This window comes from Candoia aspera, chromosome 1 (assembly GCF_035149785.1).
Source record: "Candoia aspera isolate rCanAsp1 chromosome 1, rCanAsp1.hap2, whole genome shotgun sequence".
Lineage (NCBI taxonomy): Eukaryota > Metazoa > Chordata > Lepidosauria > Squamata > Boidae > Candoia > Candoia aspera.
Genome location: NC_086153.1, coordinates 39,709,368 through 39,723,325, shown reverse-complemented (window position 1 = coordinate 39,723,325; position 13,958 = coordinate 39,709,368). Strand labels below are relative to the sequence as shown.

Here is a 13,958-nt window from a genome sequence, read left to right as displayed (position 1 = left end):
CAGGAAATAAAGCCAGACTGCTCACTTGAGGGAACGATATGAAAGGCAAAACTGAAATACTTTGGCCACATAATGAGAAGACAGGACACCCTGGAGAAGGTGCTGATGCTAGGGAGAGTGGAGGGCAAAAGGAAGAGGGGCCGACCAAGGGCAAGGTGGATGGATGATATTCTAGAGGTGATGGATTCGTCCCTGGGGGAGCTGGGGGTGTTGACGGCTGACAGGAAGCTCTGGCGTGGGCTGGTCCATGAAGTCATGAAGAGTCGGAAGCGACTGAACGAATCAACAACAAACAATGCAACTGACTATTAATAGAGAGCCACTGGTTAAGGTGCTGGCCTAGAAACCAGGAAACTGTAAGTTCTAAGCCTCCCTTAGGCATGAAAGCTGGCTGGGTGACTTTGGGCCAGTCCCTCTCTCTCAGCCCAATCCACCTCACAGGGTTGTTGTTGTGGAGAAAATAGGAGGCAGGAGTACCAATACGTTCATAGTTATATAAATATAAATATGGCAGGATAAAAATATAATAATAAGTTGCACCAGACTAAATGAACCACTGGCCTAAGCAAACACAAGACAGTTTTCTTTCTTAAGAAAAATTCAAATGAAGAACTAAATATGTAAAACTTGCTAAGGCTAAATGGGATCATTAAAGTGTTGAACACAATTTCTCTGATCCAAGTCCAACTTGGGATTTACCCGCTCATGCTCATTTTAGTAATCCACCTGGCATCAAAAGGGTCACCCAGTCCATGACACAGAGAAATGATGTAAATTGTGCATTCCAGAGAAGAATACTTTTTAAACTAGTTCCCACTCTAGGTAATTTTTTGAACTCAAGATTTTTTTAACCCTAAACAGCAAGGAATTAACTTATACAAAAATAATAGTCACCTCAAAGTCTTAGACTACTCAAATGCATACAGAAAACATTTCTTATGCTATGCGGTACCTTACTGCTTAAACATACTGCTTAAAACTTGTAGCACTAATTTACTTGGGGGAAAGTGCCTTAGAGATTCTTTAAAAATTCTACAATCTATCTCCTACGTTACCAGTTACATATCTGCACACCCTTGCAATATTCCTGGAGTCATATTTCACACCCATTGACTCTCCTACAATTTAGAATTAATAGGTTATAACTTGCACATTATAGCAATGAACAAACTGCTATAAATTCTATAGTAGCTCTTCCTGTTTAAGTTATGTTGTGTTCCTTTTTACAGTTCTGGAATGATTAAAAGTATCAATTTTTCTCTCACCACAATTTATATGTCAGTGTCCTCCTTTGAGTTTCTTGTTCTTAATGGAAAATTATTAAAGAAACAAAGGTAGACATACTGTCAATAGGAATGTCTATTATCTTTATTCCATGTGTATGTGTTCAAGGGCAAATAAGCAACTTTAAAACAAACAATTAAATATTAACATATCAATAAAAATCAAAGGCCAAGATAATGTATTTAATAGTGGTCATTAGCTAACTATAAACGTTAGTAAAATAACTAGCTTTTAACCTAATTCAGAAACATTAATCAAGTGGGCATCAGGAAAGTTTCTTGTGGAGGCTGTTCTGAAGTCAGAATTTTGGTTAAAAATTAGAGGGTTGGCTTATCCACAAATGAGCTTATATGCAAGTATTTACAGAATATGAATAAAAGTTTACTTAAATCAAGGTTTTCTAGCAGACTTATCTTTTTATACTAATAAGCCAGGCATAACATATTGTTTCCTTCTATTTCCGCTATCACCTCTACTCTCCACCATATTCTATTCCCCGCCAATTCTCTATTCTAACTTCATGTTGCATTTATTTTCATAGTAATTTCTAAAAATGACTGAACACCATGAATGGGGCTGCAAAGATGCCCTACTCACCTATAAAGACTGCTGAAAGAGTGCCATGGTGACATGAGGGAAAAACCTGTTAATGGAAATGAAGCAAGATTTTCCCACCAATGAGAAACTGTTGCCTTCAAGTTCCAGCAGTTTGTAACTATTATTTCTATATCACTGCTAAGGTGGAAATGAATAATCTGTTGCCCAAAAGTGTGTACAGTAATCACATCAGCACCGAGCCAATCTGGGAGCAGCCCTTAATTATTCATAGAATAGACTTTGGACTCAAAAGGACTTAGTCATGATTAACTCTTTCCATTAATTCCAACAAGTGGCATTAAATTGCATTGGAGTACTCAAACATGGATTGTAGTTGTAGAATCTACATTTAAGATTAAGAATTACAACATACTTTCTAAGTAATTAAACATTAAGCTAACAATTTTTGCTGGGTTCTCTTTTTTACTGTTCTGGTAGGCAGAATTAAAGAATTTTTTTTGCAGATTTCAGTAGAGAGAAACTTCCTAAATTATTTAGAGAGTAAGTGTAAAACACCGATATTAGAATCATGGTTCTCCATTTAGCATAAAACTAAGGGAAATGGGGAAAAATTCTTAGTAAGTCAAACAATCTGTTTTTCTACTGTGGGTAGAAGTACCCTTAGTTGGCGTATAATAGGGTGGGAACTCCTTACTGAGCAGACTTATGGATGAGGTACTACTGCTAAAGGAAGGCTCAGATGAGATCTGTGAATTTGTTATGCCCTGTGAAGAAAGAAACAGTGCAACATGCATACTCCCTGCATATATTGTTCAGCAAAGTGTCAGTGAAAATGGCAGTCAAGGGGCCTGTACTCTTAACTGAGTGAGCTATGATACCCAACAGGGCAAGAAGAGATGGAGCTTTATAGCAGTAGATTTTTTGGCAACTGTTGTGGGGAATATATTTTAATCAAAAGAGGTTTGCTGGAAGGGAACAAAGAGACAGTTGACAGTTCTTGGTCTTCTTGAAGTAAAGTTTGCTGGTTCTTAAGGCATCCTGCATTTCACTGCTTCTGGTTGGGAATCCTGGCAGGCAAAAAGAAAAAAGGCAGAGATATTGTATCCTGTGGAAGGTAGAGTTAACCCAGGAGATGAATTTGAGCTCTCTATGTAGAGTTTCAGAATCTTGGAAGATCAGAATTCCTTCATAAAGAAATAAAACATGGAATAGATGATACTCCTGTTAGATGGACTCATTGCTGGCTAAATGACTGCACCAAAGAGTGCTTATTAATGGCTCAACTTCAGCTTAGAAAGAAATATTAAGTGGAATGCAAATGGGCCCTATATTATTCAACACCCTGTATCAATGACTTGGATCAGGGAGTTGAAGGGACACTTAAAAAGTCTGCAGATGACATAAAACTAGAAAGGGTGGCTAATGCTTTAGATGAGAAAGAGAAGATTCAGAATTCAAAATCCAGATCATGGGAACTAATTGTTCCACTCCGCTGTGCTCTGGTCAGAGACAATTTGGAGTACTGTAACCAGTTCTGGGCACCAGTTTGAAAAGGACAGCAACAGAGCAAAATTAAAGAGGGCGTACCAAGATGGTAAAGAGTCTGGAAAGCAAGTCCTATGAGGAATGGTTAAAGGCTCTAGGTACATTTACACTACAGGAAAGATAACTAAGAGGAGATATGATAGCAGACTTAAAACATATGAAGGGTTCTTACAGAGAAGAGGGCAGGACCAGAACCAATGGATTAAAACTATAAGGAAGGAGGTTCAGGCTAGATACCAGGAGGAATATCCTGATTGTACAAGCTGTCAGTCAGAGAAACAGGCTGTATAGGAAGTAGTGAATTCTTTTTACTAGAGGTCTTCAAACAAAGTCTGGATGGTCAACTGTCTGAGATGCTCTGTGTCATGGCCTCAGGGCTGGGCTCTAAGACATGAGTGGATCAAATCCCACCAGGTATTGCGGCTGCAGATTCAGCAATGGCAGATCCTTCCTCTGCCAACCCTGATGCCTCTTCAGATCCCTCCTCAACCACTACTGTTCTCTTTGGCCAACATGGGTACCAAGATGTGGGGAAGAAATACCACCCCCCGGCTGAGAGTCCTGTACCCCATCAAAGTAAGCACCTTGCAAGTAAGTGACAAGTCTCTGACTCTGTAAGCAATTGTGGCACCTCATTATTGGCAGCCATTGAGCAAGTGTAGCTTCAGCTGTGCATGCTCGGAAGGGAAAGGATTTAAACTGCACAGAGGCTGCCTCCTATTGCTGGAAGCAACTTCAGTGTGCGGCTTCATATCCTGTGTTTTCTTGATCCTGCTACATTTTTGACCATGCTGCATTTTGTCCAAGTCTTTGACCAAGGGTTCTTTGCACTTTTCAAGGCATTGCATGTTTTCTGATTACGCACTGACTGACCCAGCTTACATCTCCTCTTGAGCCTCCAATACGCTGTTGTGCACATACACACTCTTCATTCTACTTCCCAACTCCACTCCTGTTCTCTCTTTCTGCCTACACTCATACCCTCCTCGTGCTTCTTCCTCACCTAATGCCTTCACAAGCCTCACTGCAAATGTACCACTCCAACTGCCCGCATCAGCCTTTTTCCTCCCAGCCGTCCTTGCTTCCCCATCACTGCATCTTTTACCAAGCTCTCCTCTCAGCGTGTGCTTGCTCCCTAGAACTTCAGTAAGCCTCACATGCAATCACTTGCACTGCACCTGCATTTTGCTTGCCAGTTGCATGGGCATTCACCCCCTCTGCTGAAGCCAGGATGTGAAATTCTAGTGGATCCTACAGCAAGGAGGAAGTTGGAGAAGATGACATCGATTGCATATTACAGCTATATGATTCTGTCAGTCCCTGAACAATGCCAATCTTCCATCCTGTTGGAGGTGGCCAGAAGCCTTTTTTTGGTCCTTGATTTTAACCAAGACTTTGTCTAATGATTCAGCAAAAGATCTGCCACCCATAAAGGTAATGGAGGCTAGTACTGACTTGGATTTGGCATGTACTTCTCCCAAGACTTGAGCTACAGGTTATCTTCACATGGCAGTGTTTACAGCTCAGCTCTGCCCAAGAAATATAATAAATTCAGATTTGTATTGACCATTAAGTCTGCAGTCCTAAATTTGGTTACCCATCCATTTAAGGAACATCAATTCTGTATTTGTACCGAATCCACTAAATATCTAAGTTTGTGTATACCAAAAAATATAACTCAATAACATGTAATATAAATAAAGTATATAGACAGGTTTCTACAGATATTGAGAGATGGGAGTCATTAAACCTCACCCGTTGTGAATGCTCTCACAATGAATATTATTCCCAGATTCATTTATATTCTGAGAGGAATTCCAGTTCATGTATCTGGAAAATATTTTCAGAAGATAAATTCTTTGTTTAGAAAATTTCTACGGGGTTCTTCAATTCCAAGAGTATCTTTACGGAAAATGCAATTACCAATTAATGAGGGAGGATTTGTTTTTCCAAATCTGGAGCTATATCATCATGGTTACCTATTGTCAAGTATTAAATCCTGAAAGCCAACAATTGGTGTTAATTAACTGATCTGGGCAACTTTGGAATATACATATATAGCACCTTTGGTTGGATGGACAGCATTAGGATCAAAATATACTAGAACTCTAGTATCGCTGGAAACAACTATGTCAGTTAGAAAATTATGAAATGTAATTATCTAATAAAAAAAAAGATTCAACCCCTTTCCCCATGCTAAACTGACTTTATGGGGAAACCCAACTATAAAAATTGGGAAAAAGATGGTGATATGGAAAAATTGGTTGGAAGCAGGGACATTGACTTTGGACCAACTGATAGAAGATGATGCATTTTTAACATACACTGTGTTAAAAGACAAATATCTTGTGTCTTTTATCAAAATGGCAATATTTACAGCTACAACATTTGTTAACAACATAGTTTGGACAGCAGCATTTTCAGCTTCTGAGATACCTGAGATATTAGAACAACTTGTTAAATCCTTTAAAACTAAAAAACCTACTACTAATTTTTATAGATATTTGTTATCAATTGGATATGCAGATGCTAAGAAATGAGTGGAATAAAGAATTAGAGGTTTTAGGACTTAGGAGAGTTGAGGGAAACACTCCAAAGACTGTCTTAAAGTAGCACAGATGGTTTTAACATTCTGCATTATCTCTGAAGATGGTCTCTGGACTGAATGGGAGGGGAGCCACTCAGGTGGATACTGCTTGAACAGCCAACTTCTAAAATGCCAGTCACAACCACCTCAGAAGTCTGCAGATGGGTCCAGGAAAAATAAGGGATTTCCAGGACTTTCAGGGGCATGGCAGTCCCCACAAGGAAGAAAGACTGGATAAAAGGTAAAGTAAAGGTAAAAAAAGAAAAGTGATAAAAAGAAAGGAAAAAGTGAACCTGAGTTAGTTGAAAGCTTTTGCAGTGAACTACTTACAGAGCAAGAAGCCAGTTTGGTGTAGTGGTTAAGGCATCAGGCTAGAAACTGGGAGACCATGAGTTCTAGTCCTGCCTAAGGCACAAAGCCAGCTGGGTGACCTTGAGCCAAGCACTCTCTCTCAGCCTTAGGAAGGAAGCAAGGACAAACCACTTCTGAAAATCTTGGCAAGAAAACTGCAGAGACTTGTCCAGGCAGTTGCCAGAAGTCAAGACTGACTTGAAAGCAACAACAACAGAAAAAAACCAAAAATCCTAACAGAGCAGATAGCAGCAAAGAACTCACTGACAGTTGCTCTGTACTGTTTCTTTGGTGCTATAAAGGATAAATTTTTGAACCTGTTTATTAGCAGAGTGGAAAGATATGCTAAGTAGGAAAAGTCTTGATTCTCCCCAGGATAATATGCCTTGCGGTATCTCTCAAATATGACAATAAGACTCATAAACAGTTACACCAGGAAAGCTCACACCATACCTCAACAGGCAACCTCACCTGCATCATGAGAAGCCAAAGCTCTCAGCATCTTGCCTGCACTACGACGTATTTGCTTCTCCTCATTACATAACATCTTCATCAACAGATCCAGAGCACCTGTTTCCTTAAAGACCCCTGTCAATGAGCCAATGCTGGCATAAGCACTGAGCACATGGACAGTATTAAGGATGGAGGACTCTGGACCACTTGTCCTGGCCATCTGTCGATTAGCACGCTGTACCAGGTTCCTGACATCAGCCTTCATTTCGTGCAGGGAAGCTTCATCCACTGTGACATCAGGTGGAAATGTGCTAGGTGACTTTTCCTCCTTTACTCGTTGCCCCTCAGGCTTCCTCTTACCCAAGAGTGTGGGGCAATTAGCATAAACTTCTTCTGCTGACATCCACATAAGAATGTTATCCATTTTGTTCTCAGTTGAAGCAGCATGGGTGGTATTTTCTACATTGTCATCCAAACTAAGGATGCTCCAGCGAATCAGATATTCAGTATGTCCATCATGTCCACGACGTTGGCGGATTAGCTCCTCAGGATAGGCTTGTAGTTTTGGCCCAAGGTTTCCATTCCTTCTTTCACCCACCATGATGGAAAATACATCTATGAAAAAAAAGTGTAAGAAGTCAGGCTCTTGAGAAGTACCCAGAAAATCAGGTAAGGAATCTCCAAATAATTAGCATTCACTTGACATATTCAGAAGCATTGATCTGTTTCAAATGCACAAGTAACTTTGCTGCAAACCACTTCAGAGGCATCCCTTCTGATTAAATAGACATTATCTACCAGATTTTTCAAACTATATAAAAGTTTAGAGCAAAAAACATTTTGCTCTAAATAAATTGAGGAGATTTTTTAAGTCTCTGTCCTGGAGCTCCAGAGTGACAAGCAATTTTGCATTCAATCATTTTTCTAAGAAACATTTGTCATAATCAAATGTTGATTATAATCAGCAACTGTTACCCTCACTCAGAAATCACACTGTTACTTCCTTCCAATTTAATTTTAGGTTGTTATTATTAGAAAATATATAGCAACTTCAAAAGTTGAAGGTAAACTTGAGAACTTCCAATAAAATAGCATTGAGGGAGTTGAGGAATAGGAGCTCTTTTACTTTTCTAATTTTGATGTAGCCTGGATTCCTCCCATTGCCCTTTTTATTTGAGGGAGTTTTACTCTACTTCTTCTGCTATCTCCACAGAGGTCACAGAATATGTACTAATTTACTTTCACTGCTGAGTCAACCAAGACAAGTGGAATTTAACAACAGTGACTTGGTACTTAAGAAAAGGACCGAAAAATAAACCCTTAAAGGAAAGGAAAACTCAAAATACAGATATTAAAGTTTAGCAGACCCCTGCCTCGACATCCCCAGGAGGAAAAATGAAGAGCAGTTTGGAAGTTCTCAGGATACTGCACTGCATGACTGTTTTCTTGGTTTTACTCTGGCTTCATTTTAGAGCAGTGGTTTTTAAACTGGGGTAATTTCTTCAAGGGGGTAATTTGGGTATATCCTAGGGCTAATGGAGCAATTTGTAATTGCTTAATTGGGAGTCTAGGATCCAATTTGAGACTGCTGCTGCCGAGACATTTGTGTAAAACAACAGTGGTTTGTTTTGTTTTTTGTGGAGATAATGACATTATTTAAGACTGGGAAAAGGGGTGATTGAGTCAGTTTAACAACCACTTTTTCAGACAGTTAAATTTTAGATTTTGTCTTCTGCCACTCTGATAGACAAAGACATACCACAATTATAGAGCATGAAGGGAAAAAAAGTATACTGCTATAGTATTTGTTGGATGGTTCCAGCTGACAGAGGGGATTATTTATTTATTTATTTATTTATTTATATCCCACCTTTATTATTTTTATAAATAACTCAAGGCAGCGAACATACCTAATACTCCTTCCTCCTCCTATTTTTCCCACAACAACCCTGTGAGGTGAGTTGGGCTGAGAGAGAGTGACTGGCCCCAGCCGGCTTTCATGCCTAAGGCAGAACTAGAGTTCACAGTCTCCTGGTTTCCAGCCCTGCACCTTAACAACTAGATCAAACTGGCTCTCTATTCTATTCAGCACTAAACTTAATGAAGAAGTGGCACTTAATATGGAGAACAGATTAACATATAAGAAGAAATAAGGACTTCCATCAGCACTGGAACATATAACTCAGACTTGTGCTCCTTAAAGCCTGGAGAGAGCCATTGGGCATGGTAGTTCATAAGACCGGAAAGCAAATTCTGTACTGCAAATTCATATCCCATACTTTTATCCCCACAGTCCAGTGCTTTGAAGTTTGAGCTTCAACAGAGGGTGATCACCTTCCCTTAACAGTCTCTTACTGAGATGGGTGACTAAAGAAATCAAACAAGTAAGTCCTGCAGCTTAGAAAGAATCAGGAATTTGGAATACCATGTGAATCAAACAATAGAAGGAATAAGATAATATCAGAAAAAATGAAATGTACAGAGATGGTTATTCTTACAGTACAATACATATTACAAAACAGAAGGATGATGCATTGGAGAACTACTCCCTTGGCATCTCATTACTTTAGGGATATCTATGAGCAGGTACTCAATGATTTAAACTCCATTTGGGTAAACTAGTTCAAATTTTGAAAGTCAATTGAGAGATTTAGTTTGACCAAGAGAGACCTGATTAATTCTTAAGCAAAGCAAAGGTTCTCAGTAAGGCACTCTTGGTGTTGGAGATGGTAGACAAAACTGAGTTTATGAAATACTATTTAAAAAAGCAGGAATACAAAGTTTATCACTGGCAGGAATGAGAGAGACAGCATGTGATAAACTAAATGAAAACAGGTTTTGGGACCTAGGGAAGCTTGAAACCTAATTTAAGAAGAGATTATCCTTGCTAGATGTGTTTTGCACTTTCAGTAAATCTTTGTAGATTGGATGGAGAATATTCAAGAACAGGGGAAACTGGAGTTGTTGAAAATAGCAACAGAGTGGCGCCCGGTTGCAGTAGAGAGAATTAAAAGGATTATTAAACAGGCAGGGGCTAAAACACAGGGGAAAATATATTACCAGCAGAAGTATTTAAACCCTTCTCAAACTGGCTGGCTTCATGGCTGACTGCCTTATTTTCACATATTAATGCAATGGATTAGATTCCTCAGGGATGGACAAATAGCATAAGGATGCCCACCTACAAGAAAGGGGAGAAAACAGACCCTGCCAACTATTGCTCTATTCATTTGAATAGTACAGCAAATTATTTAAGAAATATAGTTTACAAAGACTCAAGGCCTGGAATAAAATAAACCATATTCTCCACTCACAGTAGCCTGGATTCAGAAAATACTTTAGCTCATTCAATCAGTGCTTTATGTCATCTGATACCAAAGTGAATGGAAAACCTTTCTATGAATCTTTATGCAGCATGTATTCATCCTTTTTCTACCTCTGACCTGGTAAACAGAGCTAGATTATGAAAAAAAAAAAACCACCTGTTAGTCACAACCGTTGATAGCCGGGTTTTTTATTACAAATTGTATCAGGAATCAAATATGCAAATACATATTGATTCTACTGGAACACTAACAGAAAAAAATTGGATGAACACAGGGATGAGCAGGGATGCATTTTTTTCCGTTCTTACTCTGTTTTTACATCAGTAATATTGTAACACAGCTTTCTTCTCCTTCCTTTCCCTCCAGGTCCAGTGGTAATTGGAAAGCTTTCATATTAAAAAATTGGGTACTAATGGAAATTGTTCTTCCTTTCAAAGCTCTCAAAAATGCCACAATCATTTTTATTTCAGTCCAGATGTTAGTTGATTATGCCTTTTTGTTCTTAAAATCTTCATCCAACTGAAAAACTTTAAGGAAGTCCTAATCAATATCAGCATGCCCAACTCTTGCTAGAAGTGTTTTCCAGATTAACAGTAGAGACAACGTGGGCATGCAATATAGGAAATAGATTCTGACTCATTAGATGAAGCAGGAAAATGTGTATAGTTTAAAAAAAAACTGTTTTGCTCTTTCGTTTTCAGAGGAAACCTTCAGCATGCTCCCTTTTTACTCCTTTATTCAGAGAAAACCCCAGCCCGCGCTCGTTATCAGGGGAAAACTGTTAAGCTTTCTCCGCGCGAGCAATACTTCAGCTCCGTTTTCACACACCCTTCCTTTAATGGGGGAGGGAAGGAAGGAAGGGGGCGGAAAAAGCGAGAGACGGGAAAGGACCACTACCACCTTCAGCTACACAGCGAGAAACTGCTGTTTGCCTAATCCTGAAGGTCGCCGAGCGGAGACCATCTCAGAAGCAAGCAGCGGGAAGAAATGAAAACCGGGGAAGGAAAGGGAGCCATTGTTGGTACGACCCCGCTACCTACCCAACTGCTGAAGGCAGCAGCGCGCCTCTCCCTCCTCCGCCTGCTCCTTCTCCCGGCCACTTCAGCCGCTCCGCAAGTTCCGGGTGATTAGAACGCATGCGCAACAGCCCTGTGCGCGCACGGATCCGACTCTTTAGACTTTTTTCTGTCGGCCGTTCTACGGATCCTTGCGAAGGACATTTTGGAAGACGTTAAAGTGGCGGGATGGAAGAAAGAGGAAAGTTGGTCCTGGTGAGTCATTTCTTCCACGAAGCGACTTCATCGCTCTCTCTCGGACTACTGTTGCTTCAGTGACGCACGGCCTGAGAGAAGCGTGCGCGCCTGTCGTGAGTGGCAGTTCCTGCTGAAGAAGGCCATGTGGTTGATAGTTTGCAGTAGCTGTTTTATTAATTATGCCATTACTGCAAGTAAACGCAGTACCGACACAAAATAACTACATTATTGGAACATTGCGTTGTAGTTAATCATGTCATAGTATAAAATATGGAACCTTTGAACTAAAAAGTTCATAACATATAATAACCAATATGCATATAAATTGACAGCTGAGAATATTTATTTTAAAGCAGTTTCCTAGATTGCAGAGAAAGTGGAAAATATGAAGAACAAGAAGTACAGTATGAACTTTTCCTTTCTCTGGCTGTAATGTATTAAATGGTATTGCCAGGGCTTAACAGAAGAATCCCAATCCATTGTTATAAATAAAAGAGGGAAATGAAAATCACTCTAGTTTTTTGTGTCCTTTATCCTTGCTTTATCTTTCAACTCGCTTGGATGAACCAAAGTCATTGCTACTAAATGCTGTTGTCAAGAATTCCTAAGTACTTATCTCTTTCCATCATTTATTATAAAAAAGGCTCCTGTGCATTTTCTAGGTGTATAGAATGGCAGTTTCAGCTTATATGGCAAGCTATGTTTATTGGGACTTGTTTTTCTATCTAATTATAAAGACAAAGGAACTTTGTTCTCTTTTACGTCTGGCCAACCTATAGCATTTATTGTCCTGATGGGAAGATTTCCCTTTGGGAACTCCATTAATCAGAGAAAATTTCCTGGGAAAGGAATTTTCTCCATCTACTAATTCTCTAGCAAATGTTTTCATTTCTATATATGTGTTGACCAGTAGACACATTTCTCAACATAACATGGTCTTGCATAAACCTTTCATAATTTCTACTACTTAGATTTTTGCATCCTCAATTTTGTTGTCTCCCCTGTTCTACCTGGCACAGAATGCCGAAGCATTAATCCCTTTCATGCATTCAAAGAATATGATGCCTGGAGATGTGGCCAAGGAGACAGTAACATTGAAAGTGGGCCCAACCCCTACCCACTTTTTCTTATTCCAGGTGTTTTTTGAATAAGCGCAAGGTAATTTCTCAGGAATTATAATCTCCTCTGCATCAGAATGAGGTTGCAGTTAGATGCTAGATGTAGTGAGGCAGGATGGATTGTACCATTTAGAATGTGGGAGGAGGAGAGATAGAATTTTTAAAATATTTATCACCCTAAAGCATTATTTGCACCTGTCCCCCAAATGAGAAAATGGGGAGGCATTTGGTTTTGCTTTACACCTCTCATTTCCAAACTGAAGTTATAGCAGGTGATAGCATCTAGCCAATCTTAGTTGTTATAGTAAAAGCTAAACAAAGTGACTCTGATTCCTACACAGATGAGAGCCCACCAGAAAACCCCAAGTGTAAAGGAATAAGGAGCTAATCTTGAAGAAGGAATGCAAAAATGGTTAGGTAAATGTCAACTTAGCCCCAGGAAGGAAGAGGGGGTGAGAATGAACCTCAAGATAAGCCTGCTTTCATTCTCTTTGGTATAAGAGGGGGCAGAGGGAAATTATCAGCTTTTTTAGATTCTGTTATTATATACCCTACACTAATAGCTTTCCAGTAATACTTGGGCAAATGGAGAGGATGAATGAAATACTGGAACAGTATTTGACATGCTGAATCTCTTGTCAGCAAGACAACTGAATTGTTGCCTCTTGCAGAATTTGGGTATAACAACTCTATATTGCTCCATAGGTATGTCTCCTTTCAGGCAGCCTATAGCTACCACCCCTGCATTTTGCCTTCCACAACTCCAGCCTTTGTTGTTCTTTGTGCCTTGGACTTTCTGTGGAGAGACAGGTTGCTTATCTTAAAGGAACAGTAGATTTGCCAAAAAAGCTGCATACAAGCAGGCCACAGACACATAAAGCAAGAGAGCATCAAGATTGTAGGGGGGGATTTGGTGTGGCTTTCCACTGAGGTTTTATCTTCCACCTGTCCATCTAAAAATCTGGACTCCAAGCTTATTGACTCCTTTTGTTACCTAGCAAATTAATTCAGCAAGTGGCCTTTCATTTGCAATTGCCTGCTTCTATGAGGATTCATCTGGTCTTCCATCAGGCACTGCTTGTTCATAAGAAGCCCCCATGCCCTTTGCATTCTAAAACTGTTCCTTACCCTCACACCACCCCCATCCTGATGGACAGGGAAGAATAATATGAAGTAGAATGTATTCTGGAGGAGATGTTTTGAATATCTGATTCACTACCCTGAATCTGAAAGGTCATGGGAGAGTGCAACAGATATCCACAGTCCATGTCTTGTACATTGGTTTTATCTGAAATTCCCGCACACACTCCATTCCTGTAATCTGCCACTGCTATCAATGGACAGGGAGGGGGGATTTTCCAGCTCTGTGTAGCAAAATTCCTCTGATGACCTGGGGGTGGGGGTAGGGAAGTGTGTAGTTGGTTCCCATAGCAACTTGGCAGTGTCTTCTTCATGTACAGGAGAGGAGGATGAATCTGACCCA

At 39.8% G+C, this 13,958-nt stretch overlaps 1 protein-coding gene across 1 annotated transcript in view; it reads right to left on the bottom strand.

Moving 5' to 3' along the window:
- Nucleotides 1–11,220, bottom strand: part of LOC134496897 (cullin-9-like) — a 59,892-nt gene extending 48,672 nt beyond the window's left edge. The window contains exons 1-2 of the mRNA XM_063302616.1: nt 11,145–11,220; nt 6,797–7,393 (exon numbers count right to left, since the gene is read on the bottom strand). Of these exons, the coding sequence (XP_063158686.1) occupies nt 6,797–7,379 (583 nt within the window). The 5' untranslated portion in view covers nt 7,380–7,393; nt 11,145–11,220. The remainder of the gene's footprint in view (nt 1–6,796; nt 7,394–11,144) is intronic.
- Between the last annotated feature and the right edge of the window lie 2,738 nt (nt 11,221–13,958).